The sequence below is a fragment of the Bombina bombina genome, chromosome 1 (assembly GCF_027579735.1).
Source record: "Bombina bombina isolate aBomBom1 chromosome 1, aBomBom1.pri, whole genome shotgun sequence".
Classification (NCBI taxonomy): domain Eukaryota; kingdom Metazoa; phylum Chordata; class Amphibia; order Anura; family Bombinatoridae; genus Bombina; species Bombina bombina.
Window position 1 is genome coordinate 1,575,181,341 of NC_069499.1, and position 25,544 is coordinate 1,575,206,884.

The window sequence follows — 25,544 nt, forward strand, 5'->3', positions numbered from 1 at the left end:
AATAGGAGTTATTTAGTTCATAATAGAAATATTATTTAGATTTATTTAATTAATATTTAAGTTAGGGGGTGTTAGGGTTAGTGTTAGACTTAGGTTTAGGGGTTAATAATTTCATTACAGTGGCGGCGGTGTAGTGGGGGGCAGGATAGGGGTTAATAAATGTATTATAGATGGCGACGGTGTAGGGGGGGCAGGATAGGGGTTAATAAATTTAATATAGGTTACGGCGGGGTCCGGGAGCAGCGGTTTAGGGGTTAATACATATATTATAGTTGCGGCGGGGTCAGGGAGCGGCGGTTTAGGGGTTAATACATATATTATAGTTGCGGCGGGGTCAGGGAGCGGCGGTTTAGGGGTTAAACTATTTAATTAGTTGCGGCGAGGTGCGGGATCAGCAGGATAGGGGTTAATAACTTTATTATAGAGGGCGACGGTATGGGGGGCAGGATAGGGGTTACTAGGTATAATGTAGGTTGCGGCGGTGTCCGGGAACGGCGGTTTAGGGGTTAATACATTTATTATAGTTGCGGCGGGGTCTAGGAGCGGCGGTTTAGGGGTTAATACATTTATAAGAGTTGCGGCGGGGTCTAGGAGCGGCGGTTTAGGGGTTAGTAACTTTATTGAGTTGCGGGGGGCTCCGGGGGCGCCGGTATAGGGGGTAGAACAGTGTAGTTAGTGTGGGTGCTTAGTGACAGACTAGCAAGAAAGCTGTAAAAAAGCCGAAGAGCAGCGAGATCGGATGAGTGATAACTCTCACAGTCCGCTGCTCATCACCCCGTACTTGGTGCGTGGCTTTTTGACAGCTTTTTTGATAACCTAGGCAAATTTTTGCAGGTCCGCGGTGGCGATGTGAGGCGAGCTTAGGCGGCCGTATTGGGCCGACGAAGGCAGGTAAAGTAGACGCGTTGATAACTAGGCCCCTCTATCTTCACAATCTTTTGTGAAAACAGAACAGAAGTAATTATTGAGACAGTCTGCAATTTGCTTATCTCCTTCTATTATTCTACCATCAACTGATTTAAATTTTACTATTCCTACCTTATGTTTTCTTCTTTCACTGATATATCTAAAGAATGTTTTGTCCCCATGTTTTACTGACTGTGCTATCTTCTCTTCTGCATGAGCTTTAACCTGCCTAATTAACTGCTTAGTCTTTTTTTGTTGGAGTCTCCATATTTTAATATCATCATCTGCTTGTGTGTCTCTGTTATTTTTATAAGCTATCTTTTTTGTTTTTTACAGCATGTGCTACTTCTTTGGAAAACCAAATTGGTTTCCGCTTTCTTTTTTTTTTTTTATATTTTTATTGAGGACAAACATTACACTTGGTACATGAAAAGAAGGAAAAAGAAAAACAGGATATCAAATATTCTCAGCATATTTGTTCTTAAAAGTTCTTAAGCATATATAGTCCTCTTTTTCTTACCCCTTGTCGATATAGGTCACTATTGGACCTCTTTAAGCTGTTCTTTAATTTGCTTTCAGGGGTTAAATAATATAGTGATAATGAAAAAAAAGTAAAGAAAACATACAAAGAAAAACAGCATCTGTTTACCAAGTAATATTAAAACAAAAGTTTCACATGAATTATTAAGATGCTGGTGCCAAATCCGGATACCCTAACGACACATTACTCCTTGGGAAATTTATTTAACATGAATAAAGATATAAATCAACTGGTATATTTAAACATGTAATTTAGTCGCTCCCAATCCGACCCTGTAGCTCAGAATTACAGATCATTTTTGTGGCCTTGCTGCCAACAAGGGTACACATATTATATAGGGGAACTAATATAAATTAGACATTGACGCATAGTAAAATCAAGAGAATATCTGGGAATGTTTGCCTAAACAATGCGCATATCTGTGTCTGTGTATGTCATAAATAGTTCTATATTACAATTAACTTCGCCATGCCCCCATTTCAAGCAGTGTACTACAGTTACATCAAAACATAATTATTCTTGCGGTGAGCATAACTGTGCCTGATTTATCTCCTCTCATAGCCCCAGCCGCTAGCCACGAGGGAGACATTAATATAATCCCTCTCAAGGAATGGGGTAATGGCTTTCAATATTTAGCTGGCCCTATTCTATCTTTAGTATTATAAGTGTCCTCGCTAGGGTCCCCCACCAACCCCTGCTAGACACTAAAAAACATTTAAGGGCTTAGAAAAATTGTAATTACTCCCTACGATCACTTTATAAATAAGGCTTTTATAGTTCTGATTGCTATTTGTAGATAAACCCTGAAGATTTGCAAAGCCCAGTGCTACTTTTAGAGTCGGCTATAATTATAATACACTATTTAAAAATGAAGGGACAACCAAGTCCGAACCCCAAAGAGTGAACTTATTGAACTGTAAAAGATAATAAACCTTTACATAACATAGCTTGTCAGCGACTTTACTGAGTTCTCTCATCATAGAAGTGGCGCTTCAACCCCATGCTTTAGGCTGTGATGGCAGGAGGGTTTGCGAAAAAACATTAGAGGCCAGCTGCAAATGTTTTTCTCTACATGTTAGGTTCCATGTTGCTGCTCTCAATGTCTCCTTACTAGTATTCTCCTGCTGCGCTTTGCTATGCTTGGTAGAAGAAGCTTCTGTAAAGCGACCCTCAACATGTTTTGTGGCTCTCAGAGTCAAGGTTGCAAGTGAAGAGGGTACCTTAGTTTTGATTATATTGATCCGAGGGTCCCCCTCTAACCCCCTTATGCAGGTGGTGTTTGTCAGGAATCCTCTGTTCTCTGAATATCTTTTCTGTGTTGAGCCGTGAGTGCTGGCCTCTCTTATGTCAGCTATCTGCGGGCTACTAGGTGATGCTTTAATATATCGCGGTTCCTGTACCGCTCCAGGCACTGTCCTGGCACTCCTTTTAACCGGCAGATTAACAGAGTATCAGCCGGAGCCCTAGAAATTGCGACCGATTCAGATCGCTGTCCAGACACGCCCCCGGTTTCTGCTTTCTTTTACTTTTACAGACATGTCTAATACAGTGTGCGGTTGCATCTAAAATGTCACCTTTCACAAATTCCCACTGTTCTTGAACCCCTGTAATAAGAGTTTTCCCTTTTAAATAGTTTTTTAGGTATTCTCCCATTAATGAAAAATCTGCCTTCCTAAACTCTAATGGCTAGATTTAGAGTTTGGCGTTAGCCGTCAAAACCAGCGTTAGAGGCTCCTAACGCTGGTTTTAGGCTACCGCCGGTATTTAGAGTCAGTCAGGAAAGGGTCTAACGCTCACTTTCCAGCCGCGACTTTTCCATACCGCAGATCCCCTTACGTCATTTGCGTATCCTATCTTTTCAATGGGATCTTTCTAACGCTGGTATTTAGAGTCGTGGCTGAAGTGAGCGTTAGAAATCTAACGACAAAACTCCAGCCGCAGAAAAAAGTCAGGAGTTAAGAGCTTTCTGGGCTAACGCCGGTTTATAAAGCTCTTAACTACTGTGCTCTAAAGTACTCTAACACCCATATACTACCTATGTACCCCTAAACCGAGGCCCCCCCCACATCGCCGCCATTCTATTAAAATTTTTTAACCCCTAATCTGCCGACCGCACACCACCGCCACTTACATTATCCCTATGTACCCCTAATCTGCTGCCCCTAACACTGCCGACCCCTATATTATATTTATTAACCCCTAATCTGCCGCCCCCAACGTCGCCTCCACCTACCTACAATTATTAACCCCTAATCTGCCGACCGGACCTCACCGCCACAATAATAAATGTATTAACCCCTAATCCGCCTCACTCCCACCTCAATAACCCTATAATAAATAGTATTAACCCCTAATCTGCCCTCCCTAACATCGCCGACACCTAACTAAAAGTATTAATCCCTAATCTGCCGACCGGACCTCACCGCTACTATAATAAATGTATTAACCGCTAAAGCTAAGTCTAACCCTAACCCTAACACCCCCCTAACTTAAATATAATTTAAATCTAACGAAATAAATTAACTCTTATTAAATAAATTATTCCTATTTAAAGCTAAATACTTACCTGTAAAATAAACCCTAATATAGCTACAATATAAATTATAATTATATTGTAGCTATTTTAGGGTTTATATTTATTTTACAGGCAACTTTGTATTTATTTTAACCAGGTACAATAACTATTAAATAGTTAAGAACTGGGTCTGTTCTCTTTAGAAAAAAGGCGCTTGAGAGGTGACATGATTACTTTATATAAATATATTCAAGGCCCATATACAGAGATGGCAGAAGCTCTTTTTATTCCAAGAAAATTGGTTCTGACAAGAGGTCATAATTTAAGGTTGGAGGAAAGGAGATTTAATCTCCTGCAACGGAAACGTTTTTTCACTGTAAGAGCAATAAAATTGTGGAACTCATTACCAAAGGAGGTAGTGAATGCCAATACCATAGATACATTTAAAAATAGTCTGGATAAATTTCTGTATATAAACAAAATTCATGGATATGATTGCTAGTATTAAATGGGTCACATTTTAATGGGGTTATTTAAGCTTAACTGGAGCTTTTTGTAAGTATTTTAGATTTGTATAGGTTGAACTCGATGGACTTCAGTCTTTTTTCAACCTTATCTACTATGTTACTATGTTACTATGTTACCTAGTTAAAATAATTACAAAATTACCTGTAAAATAAATCCTAACCTAAGTTACAATTAAACCTAACACTACACTATCAATAAATTAATTAAATAAAATACCTACAATTATCTACAATTAAACCTAACACTACACTATCAATAAATAAATTAAATAAAATACCTATAAATAAATACAATTAAATAAACTAACTAAAGTACAAAAAATAAAAAAGCTAAGTTACAACAAATAAAAAAATTAATTACAAACATAATAAAAATATTACAACAATTTTAAGCTAATTACACCTACTCTAAGCCCCCTAATAAAATAACAAAGCCCCCCAAAATAAAAAAATGCCCTACCCTATTCTAAAATTAAAATAGAAAAGCTCTTTTACCTTACCAGCCCTTAAAAGGGCCTTTTGCGGGGCATACCCCAAAGAATTCAGCTCTTTTGCCTGTAAAAAAAAAACATACAATACCCCCCCCCAACATTACAACCCACCACCCACATACCCCTAATCTAACCCAAACCCCCCTTAAATAAACCTAACACTAAGCCCCTGAAGATCTTCCTACCTTGTCTTCACCATGACAGGTATCACCGATCGCTCCAGGCTCCGAAGTCTTCATCCAAGCCCAAGCGGGGGCTGGAGATCCATCATCCGGCTGAAGTCTTCTATCAAGCGGCGGCTGAAGAGGTCCAGAAGAGGCTCCAAAGTGTTCATCCTATCCGGGCAGAAGAGTAGATCCGGACCGGCAACCATCTTCTTCCAAGCGGTGACAAGCGGCTCCATCTTGAAGACCTCCGGCGCGGATCCATCCTCTTCTTCCGATGTCCTAAGTCCGAATGAAGGTTCCTTTAAATGACGTCATCCAAGATGGCGTCCCTCGAATTCCGGTTGGCTGGATTCTATCAGCCAATCGGAATTAAGGTAGGGAAAATCTGATTGGCTGATTGAATCAGTCAATCAGATTGAGCTCGCATTCTATTGGCTGTTCCGATCAGCCAATAGAATGCAAGCTCAATCTGATTGGCTGATTGGATCAGCCAGTTGGATTGAACTTGAATCTGATTGGCTGATTCCATTAGCCAATCAGATTTTTCCTATCTTAATTCCGATTGGCTGATAGAATCCTATCAGCCAATCGGAATTCGAGGGACGCCATCTTGGATGACGTCATTTAAAGGAACCTTCATTTGGACTTAGGATGTCGCAAGAAGAGGATGGATCCGCGCCGGAGGTCTTCAAGATGGAGTCGCTTGTCACCGCTTGGAAGAAGATGGTTGCCGGTCCGGATCTACTCTTCTGCCCGCATAGGATGAAAACTTTGGAGCCTCTTCTGGACCTCTTCAGCCGCCGCTTGATAGAAGACTTCAGCCGGATGATGGATCTCCAGCCCCCGCTTGGGCTTGGATGAAGACTTCGGAGCCTGGAGCGATCGGTGATACCTGGCATGGTGAAGACAAGGTAGGAAGATTTTCAGGGGCTTAGTGTTAGGCTTATTTAAGGGGGGTTTGGGTTAGATTAGGGGTATGTGGGTGGTGGGTTGTAATGTTGGGGGGGTATTGTATGTTTTTTTTTACAGGCAAAAGAGCTGAATTCTTTGGGGTATGCCCCGCAAAAGGCCCTTTTAAGGGCTGGTAAGGTAAAAGAGCTTTTCTATTTTAATTTTAGAATAGGGTAGGGCATTTTTTTATTTTGGGGGGCTTTGTTATTTTATTAGGGGGCTTAGAGTTTTGTTGTAATATTTTTTTATGTTTGTAATTAATTTTTTTATTTTTTGTAACTTAGCTTTTTTTTATTTTTTGTACTTTAGTTAGTTTATTTAATTGTATTTATTTGTAGGTATTTTATTTAATTTATTTATTGATAGTGTAGTGTTAGGTGTAATTGTAACTTAGGTTAGGATTTATTTTACAGGTAATTTTGTAATTATTTTAACTAGGTAGCTATTAAATAGTTATTAACTATTTAATAGCTATTGTACCTAGTTAAAATAAATACAAAGTTGCCTGTAAAATAAATATAAATCCTAAAATAGCTACAATATAATTATAATTTATATTGTAGCTATATTAGGGTTTATTTTACAGGTAAGTATTTAGCTTTAAATAGGAATAATTTATTTAATAAGAGTTAATTTATTTTGTTACATTTAAATTATATTTAACTTAGGGGGGTGTTAGTGTTAGGGTTAGACTTAGCTTTAGGGGTTAATAAATTTATTAGAGTAGCGGCGAGGTCCGGTCAGCAGATTAGGGGTTAATACTTGAAGTTAGGTGTCCGCGATGTTAGGGAGGGCAGATTAGGGGTTCATACTATTTATTATAGGGTTAGTGAGGCAGATTAGGGGTTAATACATTTATTATAGTAGCGGTGAGGTCCGGTCGGCAGATTAGGGGTTAATAATTGTAGGTAGGTGGAGGAAACATTGGGGGCGGCAGATTAGGGGTTAATAAATATAATATAGGGGTCGGCGGTGTTATGGGCAGCAGATTAGGGGTACATAGGTATAATATAGGTTGCGGCGGTGTACGGAGCGGCAGATTAGGGGTTAATAATAATATGCAGGGGTCAGCGATAGCGGGGGCAGCAGATTAGGGGTTAATAAGTGTAAGGTTAGGGGTGTTTAGACTCAGGGTACATGTTAGGGTGTTAGGTGCAGACGTAGGAAGTGTTTCCCCATAGGAAACAATGGGGCTGCGTTAGGAGCTTAACGCTGCTTTTTTGCAGGTGTTAGGTTTTTTTTCAGCTCAAACTGCCCCATTGTTTCCTATGGGGGAATCGTGCACGAGCACGTTTTTGAAGCTGGCCGCGTCCGTAAGCACCGCTGGTATTGAGAGTTGCAGTGGCGGTAAATTATGCTCTACGCTCCCTTTTTGGAGCCTAACGCAGCCATTCTGTGAACTCTAAATACCAGCGGTATTTAAAAGGTGCGGGGAAAAAAAAGCATGCGTTAGCTACGCGGGTCGTTACCGACAAAACTCTAAATCTAGGCGTAAAACTTTTGTTTTAGTCTGGGTGGACAGTTCCTGCACATGAATACTAAACCAAACAGATTGATGATCACTGGATCCTAAATTCTCACCTACAGACACATCTGAAACTGTATCACTGTTTGTAAGTATTAGATATAATTAATATAGCTTCCTTACAAGTTGGTTCCTTAACTAATTGCTCAAGTGATTCCCGTAGCAGAGATTCAAGAATATACCTGCTTCTAGCTGATCTACTAGAAGGAATCTTCCAGTCTATATCTGGTAAATTAAAGTCCCCCAGTACTATAACCTTACCCTTCATGGTCATTTTGGTTATTTCTTCTAATAACAGATTGTCTAGTTTTTCATCCTGCAATGGAGGCCTATATACAACCTCTATTCTAAACACATTTTTATCTCCAATTTCCAAAGTCACCCAAATACTTTCCACCTTATCATTTGTTCCTACAATTTCAGTAACCTTTATATTTTCATTTACATACAGAGCAACACCTCCACCTTTCTTTCCTACTCCGTTGTTTTTAAATAACCTGTATCCAGGTATGACTACTATGTCCCAGTCATGCAAATCATTGTACCATGTTTCTGTTATAGCTACTAAATCCAAGTTGTCCCTAGTCATTATTGAAATGAGTTCAGGTAATTTATTTCCTAAGCTGCGAGCATTTGTGCTCATTGCACAAATAATTTTTCTACTAGAATTTCTAGAATTGTTACTTGGACTAACAGTTTTGGCATGCTGTGGGGGGCAGGTGGATATATTAAGGCTACCCCCCTTTATTAGTTTAAATGATTTCTAATAAAGCATTTGAACTCCTCTCCCAGATACTCTGTTCCTTTAACATCCAAATGCAAGCCATCTCTCCTAAATAACCTACGGCTAGATTACGAGTCTTGTGTTAGGCTTAAAAAGCAGCGTTGGCCGGTCCCAACGCTGCTTTTTAATGCCCGCTGGTATTAGGAGTCTTGAAGGTACAGGTGTACCGCTCACTTTTTTGGCCAGACTTGGAAATACCGCAAATCCACTTACGTAAATTGCGTATCCTCTTTTTTCAATGGGATTTGCATAGCGCTGGTATTACGAGTCTGCCAAAAAGTGAGCGGTAGACCCTCTCCTGTCAAGACTGGTACCGCATTTTAAAGTCAGTAGTTAAGAGTTTTACACTACAACGTCGTAGCATAAAACTCTTAACTAAAGTGCTAAAAAGTACACTAACACCCATAAACCACCTATTAACCCCTAAACCGAGGCCCCCCATATCGCAAACACTAAAATAAAATGTTTAACCCCTAATCTGCCGAACCAGACATCGCCGCCACTATAATAAATATATTAACCCCTAAACCGCCGCACTCCCGCATCGCAAACATTAGTTAAATATTTTTAACCCCTAATCTGCCATCCCTAACATCGACGCCACTATATTAAAGTTATTAACCCCTAAACCTAAGTCTAACCCTAACCCTAACACCCCCTAACTTTAATATAATTAAAATAAATATAAATAAAATTACTATAATTAACTAAATTATTCCTATTTATAACTAAATACTTACCTATAAAATAAACCCTAAGCTAGCTACAATATAACTAATAGTTATATTGTATCTAGCTTAGGGTTTATTTTTATTTTACAGGCAAGTTTGTATTTATTTTAACTAGGTACAATACTATTTAATAACTACCTAGTTAAAATAAACACAAAAGTACCTGTAAAATAAAACATAACCAAAGTTACAATTACACCTAACACTACACTACAATTAAATTATTTCCCTAAATTAAATACAATTAAATTATCTAAAGTACAAAAAAACCAAAACACTAAATTACAGAAAATAATAAACAAATTACAAGATTTTTAAACTAATTACACCTAATCTAATCCCCCTAACAAAATAAAAAAGCCCCCCCAAAATAAAAAAAAGCCCTACCCTACACTAAATTACAAGTAGCCCGTAAAAGGGCCTTTTGCGGGGCATTGCCCCAAAGAAATCAGCTCTTTTACCTGTAAAAAAAAGTACAAATCCCCCCCAACATTAAAACCCACCATTCACACAACCAACCCTACTCTAAAACCCACCAATACCCCCTTAAAAAAACCTAACACTAACCCCTTGAAAATCACCTTACCGGGAAAAGTCTTCATCCAACCGGGCCGAAGTCCTCAATGAAGCCGGGAGAAGTCTTCATCCAAGCCGGGCGAAGTGGTCCTCCAGACGGCATCTTCTATCTTCATCCATCCGGCGCGGAGCGGGTCCATCTTCAAGACATCCGACGCAGATAATCCTCTTCTGACGACGGCTAACACAGAATGAATGTACCTTTAAGTGACGTCATCCAAGATGGCGTCCCTTCAATTCCGATTGGCTGATAGAATTCTATCAGCCAATCGGAATTAAGGTAGAAAAAATCCTATTGGCTGATGCAATCAGCCAATAGGATTGAGCTCGCATTCTATTGGCTACAGAGCTATAATGGCCAATAAAACCAAATCCTCGTTCCCTGCACCACTTATCTAAGCAAGAATTAAATGTTGTTATCCGCTCCATCTTTCCTGCTTCCTGGCCATACACAGGTAAAATAGCAGAAAATGATAGAGTTGATGCCACATTCTCTAAATGATTACCTAGGTCACAAAACTCTTTCTGAACAGCAGCAACATGATTACTAGCCAGATTATTTGTTCCTAAATGTACAATCACATCTAACTCACTTCCCTTTCCTGCTGCCTTAACAATGCTCAAAATACGATTTTTATCCCTGTGAGCAGTAGCTCCTGGAAGACATCTAACCTCCCTTGCTTCTCCTTTACTTTCACCTAAATACACATTCCTCAAAATAGAGTCACCCACTAACAGTCTTTTCCTCAAAAACACATCTGCAGGTCTTTCCTGTGTTATGTGACCTGGAGAATCAGGTACCAATAGATTTAAATTACCTGTTACAGCTTCAGAGGGCTCAGAAACAGCAATCTCCTCATCACAAGTGTGTTCGGCAAGAGCAGCATAGGAGTTTTGCTATGGCAGAGGTTGTGGGCAATGCTTCTGGTCTACTGTTCTAATTCTTCCAGAGCCTACAGTGATCCATCTGCCTCTCCTTGCTGATCTCTGGGGTAGAGGGGCTTCTTTCTGAGGCAGCTTTGTAGAGGTAACAGGTATGTTACTTACCTTAGCTTGAAGTTTAGCTATTTCCTCCCTTAACAGGGAAAACTGCTTACAAACAGGACAGCCCCTAAATCTCCAAAAAGTAGCACGATTAAAAAGTGCAAAACACCCATTGCACTGTATCTGAGACATTTTAAACTATGCAACACTTTAACAATAAGTAAAATATAAGTATTTTTTACTACTGAATAACTCCTGAAATAACTCAAATATCCTTATTTATTTGATCCTTTTTTAGCTTGATCCCTTGGCTAAGAAACAGAGCTAAACAGATCTCTTTAAATACCCTCAGAAAGATAGGGTGGGGTCCCTCCTAATTGCTCACCTATGCAAACAATCTAATTGTTATCTAATTGCAATACTAAAAAAACAGAAAAAGTATGTAAATTAACTCAAACCTTTAACTATTCAATTTCTGTAGTGAAACTAATTCACAGTTCAGGTCTACCACCTCCTGAAATAACTCAAATATCCTTTTTTATTTGATGCTTTTAAAGCTTGATCCCTTTGCTAAGAAACAGAGCTATTATGTTGTTTAATCAAAATAAAATAGTTCAATTGTTCAAACCAGTCCATAAACACTCACTGGCCTTGATCAATACATTTCGCTCTTGAAAGATTATCTTGCTGAAAAAAATAAACATCCCCACTGAAAAACATAAAAAAATTCAAGGATATTTATACCCATCCCTCATCAGAGCAGAGAGTGGCGAGATACACTCAATTCCGCTGTCATGATTACCAGCATCACAAAAACAGTGAGCACAATCTAAACTAACTGTCAGGGTGCCAGGAATCAGACTGAGACGAGAAGTGCAAAAATAATCACACCTTTATTAATAGCAAGAAATAATAAAAAAATCCACAAGTCAAATAACAAGCTAGGAGTCAAAACCAGAGCTGATAGTCAGACGAGCCAAGTCAGGAACCAAAGCGAAAAGGCAGACGAGCCGGAATCAGGAACAAGGAAAACAGCAGAGTCAGGAACAAACCAGGGTTCAGGAACCAGGAAGGACGTCAGGCAGCCAGGTAATACACAGGAACTCTCACAAACAGATCTGAGACGACGCAAAGGCAAAGCATACTGATCAGAGGCCCTTTAAATAATAAGTGATGACATCACAATTCTGAGACTGCATCCTACTCACATGGATGATGCACACCAGTCTGACCATAAAAGGACGTGCAGGAAATGAGCAGCATCCCCCACAATGCACCATAGTCAGGAAGAGAGGTGAGTAAAATAGACCAAAGACCAACTGGGTGAGGCCACTGCAGAACTGCAGATAACTTGTCAGGATCCATGGAGAACCCTGCAACGGAGATAACATAACCTAAGAAGGTTACTTTAGTCTGATGGAACTCACGTAGTCTCTGAAGAACCCGTGTAACATCAGAATGATGAGCCTCAAGTGTGGTTGAGTGTATGAGGATGTCGTCTAAGTACACCACAACGCACTGTTGCAACATATCTCGTAGGACATCATTAATAAATTCCTGAAAAACAGCAGGAGCATTACATAGGCCAAAGGGCATTACAAGATACTCATAATGCCCGCTCCTGGTGTTAAATGCTGTTTTCCATTTGTGGCCCTCCTTAATCCTAAGGAGATTGTACGCTCCTCTCAAATCAAGTTTAGTAAAGACCGTAGCTCCCTTGAGGCGGTCAAAGAGTTCCGTAATGAGCGGAATAGGGTAAGCATTCTTAATGGTAAGATGATTAAGACCCCTATAATCGATACATGGTCTTAACTCGCCACCCTTTTTCTTCACAAAGAAGAAGCCAGCCCCTGCAGGAGAGCAGGATTTGCGGATGATTCCCCGCGACAGAGCATCGGCAACATACTCCTCCATAGCACAATTCTCTGCAACAGACAGAGGGTACACCCGGCCCCGAGGAGGAATTGCTCCGAGTTGCAGGTCTATGGCACAATCGTAAGACCAGTGAGGAGGCAACGTACCAGCACACACCTTGTCAAACACGTCTAGAAACTCTCGGTACTCCTCTGGCAATTGAGATACCGAAGAAGTGCACAAGACTTTAACTGGTTTCCGAAGACAAGTGGAAATACATTGCGGGGACCACGACAAAATTTCGGACCTGCGCCAGTCGAGACTGGGATTGTGCTTTTGGAGCCAGGGATAACCCAGAACAACCGGAAAATGCGGAGAGTTCATCACGTGGAACTGGAGGGTTTCAAAATGGAGAGCCCCAACAGCCATGGACAACGGGGCAGTTTCGTGAGTAACGAGTGCGGGCTGAAGGGGCCTGCCATTAATGGCCTCAATAGCAAGCGGAACGGACCGAGGCAAAACAGGAGCCGCAGCACCGTCAACAAGAGCCTGAGTGAAATTAGAAATGTAAGCTCAAGAGTGTGCACGTGTCTGCAGCACAATATAGCAGCAGTTTTGCAACAATGTTATACATTAGCAGGAGCAGTAGATGGCAGTACTATTTCCTGTCATGTAGTGCTTCAGGTATGTGCACGCTACCTACCTAGGTATCTCTTCAACAAAGAATAACATGAGAATGAAATAAATTTTATAATAGAAGTAAATTGGTAAGTTTTTAAAAATGGTATTCTCTATCTGAATCATGAAAGAAATTTTTTGGGTTTAATGTCCCTTTAAGAATAAAAAGGACATTATCCTGTAAATAAACATTGGAATGTACAGGAATATGCACAGTAAATATTCAGTAAAACATATAAATACATAGATGCATATGTACACACACAGACATATATATATATATATATATATATGTATGTATGTATGTGTGTGTGTGTGTGCGTGTGCGTGCGCGTGTGCGCACGCATTGGAGCCCTTTGCAGTCAAATACATGAAAAGAATATTATTTTTTCAATATTATAGGGATAGAAAGATCAAAATTGAAATGTGCATGGGTGCATTTCACTTTGAAATAGAAATATTTTTGCAATATACTATTTTTTTTAATGGTATACGCACAAATGCTCTGCGGTCCTGTGCCCAAGTATTCAAAAACTATTCCTGCTCAGAGAGCTGGCGGTGGTGTGTATTGCTTCTATAAAGACGTCATTTGTGTCATACAATCACTGCTGACTCGCTGAGAAGGTGTGGTGTTTGAATACCGGTGCTCAGGAATGTAAAATATGTATAACGCACTTCGGGTTGCGCACTTTAGGTCTAACTCAGTGTTGGGTTAGCACACATGACAAACTATTTATCTTAAGGCACATTATTTGAATATTAAACATAAAATACTGTAAAAAAATATTAATAATTATTAATAATTATAATAGATACTATAATATAAATATATGTGTGTTTGTGTATATATAGTTAGGTACGTAAATAATTAGGCACTGACACAAGTTTTGTTATTTCGGCTGTTTACCAAAATATATTTAAGTTACCGTTAAATAATATGGGCTTAAAGTGCAGTCTCTCAGCTTTAATTTGAGGGTATTCACGTCCAATTTGGAGGAAGGGTTTAGGCATTACAGCTCTTTAATATGTAGCCCCCTCTTTTTCAAGGGACCAAACGTAATTGGACAATTGACTCAAAAGCTATTTCATGGACAGGTGTGGGCTAGTCCTTCCTTATTTCATCATCAACTAAGCAGGTAAAAGGTCTGGAGTTGATTCCAGGTGTGGCATTCACATTTGGAAGCTGTTGTTGTGAACCCACAACATGCGTTCAAATGAGCTCTCAATGCAAATGAAAGGAAATCCATCAGAGAGATAGCAGGAACATTAGCAGTGACCAAAAGTTTTTTGGTACATTCTGAGAAAAAAAAGAACGTACTGGTGAGCTCTGCAACACTGAAAGACCTGGATGTTCACGGAAGACAACAGTGGTGGATGATCGTAGGATCCTTTCCATGGTAAAGAAAAACCCCTTGACAACATCCAGCCAATGAAGAAGACTCTCCAGGAGGTAGGCATCATTATATAAGTCTACCATAAAGAGAAGACTTCACAAGAGCAAATACAGAGGGTTCAAGTTCTTTGGTCAGAGGAAACTAAGATCAACCTGTACTAGAATGGTAGGAAGAAAAAAGTATGGAAACGGCTTGGAACGGCTCATGATCCGAAGCATACTACATCATCTGTAAAGAATGGTGGAGGCAGTGTGATGGCATGAGTATACATGGCGTCCAATGGCACTGGGTCACTAGTGTTTATTGATGATGTGACAGAAGCAGCCGGATAAATTCTGAAGTGTATAGGGATATATTATCTGTTATTTTTACAATATTTTTTCTATCTACATAACGCAGCTTAAGATAGCTAAATCTTCATGTGCGCTAACCCGACACTGCGTAAGACCTAAAGCGTGCAATTGAGGAGCGCTACACATATTTTACATTCCAAAGTTCTTCACATAGAATTTTTTGTAATTATTTTTAAATATAAATTTCTATATATATCTGATAATGTTCATGTAAAATATATACTGTATCTATACTTATATATCTTGAGAAGTAGATATACAGATAGAGGTATCGATATATATAGAAATATTTATTTAAAATAAAAATAACATTTTCCTGTATGTGAAGAACATTGGAATGTGAAATATTAACTCCTGTTGGGTTAGCGTGCGAGCAATAAGTGTTCGTTTTTTTTACTTCTGCTCTCTCCATTGAAGTCTATAGGGAGAATAAGTTAGCGTGGTCGTAATATCTGAAGTCCTGACGTTAGCGTGCATCGGGATTTCACTCTCACACAAAAGTTTTACTTTCAATACATGCGCTAACCCATACTCGCAAAAAGAATACTTCTAGCAATATTTACGTGCCACTTGTAATCTTGCCCATAATGTATACAATAACAATAAAATACAGAGACGCCACTGATAGATAAATATTTAATATTAAGAAATACAAAGAAAAAATAGCAATAAAATGAAAGGCTTTCAAGAATACAAAAAATAATAATCTAATGAGATGCTATCCTCGTATAGAGGGATTGCACGCAGACAATAATGATATAACATATAGAGGCCTATTTATCAAAGGTCTGTCGGACCTGATCCTGGTCCGACAGATCACGCTGAATGTGGAGAGCAATACGCTCTCCGTATTAAGCATTGCACCAGCAGCTCTTGGGAGCTGCTGGTGCAACACCGCCCCCCTGCAGATTCGCGGCCAATCAGCCGCCAGCAGGGAGGTGTCAATCAACCCGATAGTGCTCAATCAGGTTGAATTGTGGCAATCTCTGTCCGCCTCATCAGAGCAGGCGGACAGGGTTATGGAGTGGCTGTCTTTAGACCGCTGCTCCATAACTTGCGTTTCTGGCGAATCTAAAGACTCACCAGAAACACGGGCCCTCAAGCTCCATTCAGAGCTTGATAAATGGGCCTCATGGTGATACTGTAACAATATATATGGAATATAATAAAATTAAGAAGCCTTTACATATATTAAAGGGTTTAATTAATGCAGGGAAAAATAATATAATAAATATCTTTCTGGTGGCAACGCTGAAGAAGAAAAGTAATTCAGCTGAGACAGACAAAATCAGAAAAACAACACATTATTTTGCAGCCACATAAACTTATGAGGTTAGTGCCAATTCAATAAAACTCAAAAAATACAGAATCGAGAGTGTTACGGTACCAACAGGATACCAAGGGTTAATACCAGGGAACAACGTCCTGCATAGGGAATCAGCAATTCACAACCCAGCCAATTTTCAGGTTTAAAACAGAATGACATTTATTAAAGGCTATGCCTAGTATTTATGCAGGTCTGACCCCCCCCCCCCCAGATGGGGGTTGAAAGACTGTTGTACATTACATGGAGGGAACAAGCCCTTTGACATGATACAATAGAATTATATTACTTAAACACTTCAACCACAAGACACTCTTGGCTCTTCTTATCACTTAGGCGTTTTCTCTCTGAGGGTGATCAAACAATGGAATTCTTATCACTAACTAAATTATGGTTGGAGCCAGCAACTTGTGTTTAGAAAATAGTTTCTTAAAGCTAAACACAGTTAACTCCTTCAGTCCTGACAGAAGGGTCTGTCACAGAGAGTTAGTACTTTTTTTTTTTTTAAAGCATCTTGTAATGATTGTTTTTGTGGAGAATACAGTGAAATTGTGCTACGATGAATTTCCAAAATGATATTACTGTTACAATAAGGCTTCTTGGTAGCCTAATGAACGTCTATAAAACAAGCTTTAATGACATTTGTCACAATATCTATTGTTTCATATTTTTAGGGGACATCATACAAAGGAGTCAGCATTTCATATGCTAAAATTCAACAAGTTCCAGTCCCCAAAATTGGAGAAGAAGGAACTGCATTACCTTCCCGCGAGAAAAAGTTCTACCAAGATTCAAAGGTAGTGCGTACTTTTCACACCAATATTCTATGTGTGACTATAGAAATAACATTTCTAACACTAAGGGCCAGATTACGAATGGAGGGCAAATGTTTGCGCATGAGCGATAAGGGGTTTATCGCAAAAGTTTGCCCTCGTTGGGCTTACCGCTTGTATTATGAGTTGAAAGTAAATTTGATCGCTTGAGAGCAATCACAATATACGCTAGAATGTTTACCACAACTTCAGAGCTCTGGTTAACTGTTTTGCGAAAACTAAAAAGTTGCACAAAATACATAAAAAATGCATTACAAAGTATAGTTACACTAATATTATCACTGTCTAATAAATATACATTACACAGTACAGTTACACTAATATTAACACTGTCTAATAAATATACATTACACAGTACAGTTACACTAATATTAACACTGTCTAATAAATATACATTACACAGTACAGTTACACTAATATTAACACTGTCTAATAAATATACATTACACAGTACAGTTACACTAATATTAACACTGTCTAATAAATATACATTACACAGTACAGTTACACTAATATTAACACTGTCTAATAAATATACATTACACAGTACAGTTACACTAATATTAACGCTGTCTAATAAATATACATTTCAAAGTATAGTTACACTCATATTAACACTGGCTAATAAATATACGGCTAATAAATATACATTACACAGTACAGTTACACTCATATTAACACTGGCTAATAAATATACATTATACAGTACAGTTACACATAATAACACTATCTGATAAACATACATTACACAGTACAGTTACACTCATAATAACACTGTATAATAAATATACATTACACAGTACAGTTACACTCATAATAACACTGTATAATAAATATACATTACACAGTACAGTTACACTCACAGTAACACCATCTAATAAATATACATTACACAGTACAGTTACACTCGTAATAACATTGTCTAATAAATATACATTACACAGTACAGTTACACTCACAGTAACACCATCTAATAAATATACTTTACACAGTGCAGTTACACTCATATTAACACTGTCTAATAAATATACATTACACGGTACAGTTACACTCATATTAACACTTTCTAATAAATAAACATTACACAGCACAGTTACACTCATAATAACACTATCTAATAAATATACATTACATAGTACAGTTACACTCATATTAACACTGTCTAATAAATATACGTTACACAGTACAGTTACACTCACAATAACACCATCTGATAAATATACATTACATAGTACAGTTACACTCATATTAACACTGTCTAATAAATATACATTACACAGTACAGTTACACTCATAGTAACACTGTCTTATAAATATAAATTACACAGTACAGTTACACTCATAATAACACTATCTAATAAATATACATTAGATAGTACAGTTACACTAATATTAACACTGTCTAATAAATATACATTACACAGTACAGTTACACTAATATTAAGACTGTCTAATAAATATACATTGCAAAGTACAGTTACACTCATATTAACACTGGCTAATAATTATACATTACACAGTACAGTTACACTCATATTAACACTGTCTAATAAATATACATTACACAGTACAGTTACACACATAATAACATTATCTGAAAAACATACATTACACAGTACAGTTACACTCATAATAACACTGTCTAATAAATATACATTACACAGTACAGTTACACTCACAATAACACCATCTAATAAATATACTTTACACAGTACAGTTACACTCATATTAACACTGTCTAATAAAAATACATTACACGGTACAGTTACACTCATATTAACACTGTCTAATAAATATACATTACACGGTACAGTTACACTCATATTAACACTGCCTAATAAATATACATTACACAGTACAGTTACACTCATAATAACACTGTCTAATAAATATACATTACACAGTACAGTTACACACATAATAACACTGTCTAATAAATATACGTTACACAGTACAGTTACACTCATATTAACATTGTCTAATAAATATATGTTACACAGTACAGTTACACTCATAATAACACTGCCTAATAAATATACATTACACAGTACAGTTGCACTCATATTAACACAGTCTAATAAATATACGTTACACAGTACAGTTACACTCATAATAACACTGTCTAATAAATATACATTACACAGTACAGTTACACTCATATTAACACTGTCTAATAAATATACGTTACACAGTACAGTTACACTCATAATAACACTGCCTAATAAATATACATTACACAGTACAGTTACACTCATATTAACACAGTCTAATAAATATACGTTACACAGTACAGTTACACTCATAATAACACTGCCTAATAAATATACATTACACAGTACAGTTACACTCATAATAACACTGTCTAATAAATATACATTACACAGTACAGTTACACTAATAATAACACTGTCTAATAAATATACATTACACAGTACAGTTACTCATATTAACACTGTCTAATACATATACAGTACAGTTACACTCATATTAACACAGTCTAATAAATATATGCTACACAGTACATTTACACTCATATTAACACTGTCTAATAAATATACATTACACTGTACAGTTACACTCATATTAACACTGTCTAATAAATATACATTACACAGTACAGTTACACTCATATTAATACTGTCTAATAAATATACATTACACAGTACAGTTACACTCATATTAACACTGTCTAATAAATATACATTACACTGTACAGTTACCCTCATAATAACACTGTCTAATGAATATACATTACACTGTACAGTTACACTCATAATAACACTGTCTAATAAATATACATTATATAGTACAGTTACACTAATAATAACACTATCTAATAATAAATATACATTACACAGTACAGTTACACACATAATAACACTGTCTAATAAATATACATTACACAGTACAGTTACACTCATATTAAAACTGTCTAATAAATATACATTACACAGTACAGTTACTCATTAACATTGTCTAATAAATATACATTACACAATACAGTTACTCATAATAACACTATCTAATAAATATACATTACACAGTACAGTTACAGACATAATAACACTGTCTAATAAATATACATGACATAGTACAGTTACACTAATAATAACACTATCTAATAAATATACATTACACAGTACAGTTATACACATAATAACACTATCTGATAAACATACATTACACAGTACAGTTACACTCATAATAACACTGTCTAATAAATATACATTACACAGTACAGTTACACTCGTAATAATACTGTCTAATAAATATACATTACACAGTACAGTTACACTCACAATAACATCATCTAATAAATATACTTTACACAGTGCAGTTACACTCATATTAACACTGTCTAATAAATATACATTACACGGTACAGTTACACTCATATTAACACTTTCTAATAAATAAACATTACACAGCTCAGTTACACTCATAATAACACTATCTAATAAATATACATTACATAGTACAGTTACACTCATATTAACACTGTCTAATAAATATGCGTTACACAGTACAGTTACACTCATAGTAACACTGTCTAATAAATATACATTACACAGTACAGTTACACTCATAATAACACTATCTAATAAATATACATTAGATAGTACAGTTACACTAATATTAACACTGTCTAATAAATATACATTACACAGTACAGTTACACTAATAATAACACTGTCTAATAAATATACATGGCATAGTACAGTTACACTAATAATAACACTATCAAATAAATATACATTACACAGTACAGTTACACACATAATAACACTATCTGATAAACATACATTACACAGTACAGTTACACTCATAATAACACTGTCTAATAAATATACATTACACAGTACAGTTACACTCGTAATAATACTGTCTAATAAATATACATTACACAGTACAGTTACACTCACAATAACACCATCTAATAAATATACTTTACACAGTGCAGTTACACTCATATTAACACTGTCTAATAAATATACATTACACGGTACAGTTACACTCATATTAACACTTTCTAATAAATAAACATTACACAGCACAGTTACACTCATAATAACACTATCTAATAAATATACATTACATAGTACAGTTACACTCATATTAACACTGTCTAATAAATATACGTTACACAGTACAGTTACACTCACAATAACACCATCTAATAAATATACATTACATAGTACAGTTACACTCATATTAACACTGTCTAATAAATATACATTACACAGTACAGTTACACTCATAGTAACACTGTCTAATAAATATACATTACAAAGTACAGTTACACTCATATTAACACTGGCTAATAAATATACATTACACAGTACAGTTACACTCATATTAACACTGTCTAATAAATATACATTACACAGTACAGTTACACTCACAATAACACCATCTAATAAATATACTTTACACAGTACAGTTACACTCATATTAACACTGTCTAATAAATATACATTACACGGTACAGTTACACTCATATTAACACTGTCTAATAAATATACATTACACGGTACAGTTACACTCATATTAACACTGTCTAATAAATATACATTACACAGTACAGTTACACTCATAATAACACTGTCTAATAAATATACATTACACAGTACAGTTACACACATAATAACACTGTCTAATAAATATACATTACACAGTACAGTTACACTCATATTAACACTGCCTAATAAACATATGTTACACAGTACAGTTACACTCATAATAACACTGCCTAATAAATATACATTACACAGTACAGTTACACTCATATTAACACAGTCTACTAAAAATACGTTACACAGTACAGTTACACTCATAATAACACTGTCTAATAAATATACATTACACAGTACAGTTACACTCATATTAACACTGTCTAATAAATATACGTTACACAGTACAGTTACACTCATAATAACACTGCCTAATAAATATACATTACACAGTACAGTTACACTCATATTAACACAGTCTAATAAATATACGTTAAACAGTACAGTTACACTCATAATAACACTGCCTAATAAATATACATTACACAGTACAGTTGCACTCATAATAACACTGTCTAATAAATATACATTACACAGTACAGTTACACTAATAATAACACTGTCTAATAAATATAAATTACACAGTACAGTTACTCATATTAACACTGTCTAATACATATACAGTACACAGTACAGTTACACTCATATTAACACAGTCTAATAAATATACGTTACACAGTACATTTACACTCATATTAACACTGTCTAATAAATATACATTACACTGTACAGTTACACTCATATTAACACTGTCTAATAAATATACATTACACAGTACAGTTACACTCATATTAATACTGTCTAATAAATATACATTACAGAGTACAGTTACACTCATATTAACACTGTCTAATAAATATACATTACACTGTACAGTTACACTCATAATAACACTGTCTAATAAATATACATTACATTGTACAGTTACACTCATAATAACACTGTCTAATAAATATACATTATATAGTACAGTTACACTAATAATAACACTATCTAATAATAAATATACATTACACAGTACAGTTACACACATAATAACACTGTCTAATAAATATACATTACACAGTACAGTACACTCATATTAACACTGTCTAATAAATATACATTACACAGTACAGTTACTCATATTAACATTGTCTAATAAATATACATTACACAGTACGGTTACTCATAATAACACTACCTAATAAATATACATTACACAGTACAGTTACAGACATAATAACACTGTCTAATAAATATACATGACATAGTACAGTTACACTAATAATAACACTATCTAATAATAAATATACATTACACAGTACAGTTACACACATAATAACACTGTCTAATAAATATACTTTACACAGTACAGTTACACTTATAATAACACTATCTAATAAATATACATTACATAGTACAGTTACACTTATATTAACACTGTCTAATAAATATACATTACACAGTACAGTTACTCTCATAATAACACTGTCTAATAAATATACCTTACATAGTACAGTTACACACATAATAACACTATCTAATAATAAATATACATTACACAGTACAGTTACACACATAATAACACTGTCTAATAAATATACTTTACACAGTACAGTTACACTCATATTAACACTGTCTAATAAATATACATTACACAGTACAGTTACACTCATATTAACACTGTCTAATAAATAAACATTACACAGTACAGTTACACACATAATAACCCTGTCTAATTAATATATATTACACAGTACAGTTACACACATAATAACACTGTCTAATAAATATACATTACACTGTACAGTTACACTCATAATAACACTGTCTAATAAATATACATTACACAGTACAGTTACACACATAATAACCCTGTCTAATTAATATACATTACACAGTACAGTTACACACATAATAACACTATCTAATAAATATACATTACACTGTACAGTTACACTCATAATAACACTGTCTAATAAATATACATTACACAGTACAGTTACACTCATATTAACACTGTCTAATAAATATACATTACACAGTACAGTTACACTCATATTAACACTGTCTAATAAATATACATTACACAGTACAGTTACACTTATAATAACACTATCTAATAAATATACATTACACAGTACAGTTACACTCATATTAACACTGTCTAATAAATATACATTACACAGTACAGTTACACACATAATAACACTGTCTAATAAATATACATTACACAGTACAGTTACACTCATATTAACACTGTCTAATAAATATACATTACACAGTACAGTTACACTCATATTAACACTGTCTAATAAATATACATTACACAGTACAGTTACACTCATATTAACACTGTCTAATAAAAATTATTTTAAAAAAAATATTGCGCACAAAAGTTATAAGGGCTCAAAGATTTGAGATCTCAGGTGTTAGAACAAAAAAAGGCAGCCAAAGAGCTGCACACTTGAAAATATGCGATTGTGTTTGCGTGCGAGTGGGTTGTTTCCCACTTTTTTTCTCCATTGATTCCTAAGGGGAATACATTAATGCGCAGACAATATTCTAAGTTTGGCTTTTTCCGTTCGCCAGGTTAGCGCGCAAGTGAAAACAGTTTACTTTCAACTCGTAATACAAGCACAACCCGATGAGCGCAAAAAGCTTACTTCTAGAGCAAATAACGCTCGAGCGGGAGAGTTAAATAGCGCTTCACTTGTAATCTGGCCCTTCGTTTTTTAAAAACTTTTCAGAAAACGAGATTGTTATTTTGTGTGATTTGTTTTCTAGCCGGGGGAGAACATAGAAGCAGCGTATGTTGATATTGAAACAGACAGTCTGTACTTAGAAGAAAGAAATCTCTTTTGTGGATCGTACAATGTTCTCATCCTTACAGGATTGTAAGTAGAATTTTCTATAATGTACTTCATAAGGCGGTGCTATAATTTAATACAGGACTCATAAAGGGGCGTGTAGAATGTGTTCTCATGCAATTAAAGGGACAAATTCAACTTCAGATTATTTGCACGCGATAACCTATTTCCCCCATAGAAGTCAATTGAGCAAAAAAAGTGGGTAAAAAAAACCCTCTACTCGTGCACAAACCCGATCGCATATTCTCAAGTGGGCTAACCCGACATGGAAATATGAATGTTTTACCATTCCAATGTTCTTCACATACAAGAATATGTTGTTTTTATTCATAAATACATATATATATATATATATATATATATATATATATATACATAAGATGTTTTTTTTGCACAAATATATATTTATAAATTATATATATGTTAGGAACTGTATTAAGGTGTGTCTGTCAGACAGTAAGCGCTAATACACTTGTATGTGGTGTGCCTGTTAGCCAGCGAGCACTAATACAGCTGTATGTGGTGTGCCTGTCAGCCAGTGAGCACTAATACAGCTGTATGAGATGTGTCTGTCTGTCAGTGAGCACTAATACAGCTGTATGTGGTGTGCCTGTCAGCCAGTGAGCACTAATACAGCTGTATATGGTGTGCCTGTCAGCCAGTGAACACTAATACAGCTGTATGAGATGTGATTGTCAGACAGTGAGCACTAATACAGCTGTATGAGATGTGATTGTCAGACAGTAAGCACTAATACACTTGTATGCGGTGTGCCTGTCGGCCAGTGAGCACTAATACAGCTGTATGAGGTGTGCCTGTCAGCCAGTGAGCACTAATACAGCTGTATGAGATGTGTCTGTAAGCCAGTGAGCACTAATACAGCTGTATGAGGTGTGTCTGTCAGCCAGTGAGCACTAATACAGCTGTATGAGGTGTGTCTGTCAGCCAGTGAGCACTAATACAGCTGTATGCGATGTGTCTGTCAGC

General features: G+C 36.1%; 1 protein-coding gene across 1 annotated transcript in view; it reads left to right on the forward strand.

The window, feature by feature from the left end:
• Positions 1-25,544, forward strand: part of FBXW10B (F-box and WD repeat domain containing 10B) — a 161,963-nt gene that overhangs the window by 66,863 nt on the left and 69,556 nt on the right. Inside the window, 2 exon segments of the mRNA XM_053696877.1 lie at positions 16,976-17,098; positions 24,475-24,584. Of these exon segments, the coding sequence (XP_053552852.1) occupies positions 16,976-17,098; positions 24,475-24,584 (233 nt within the window).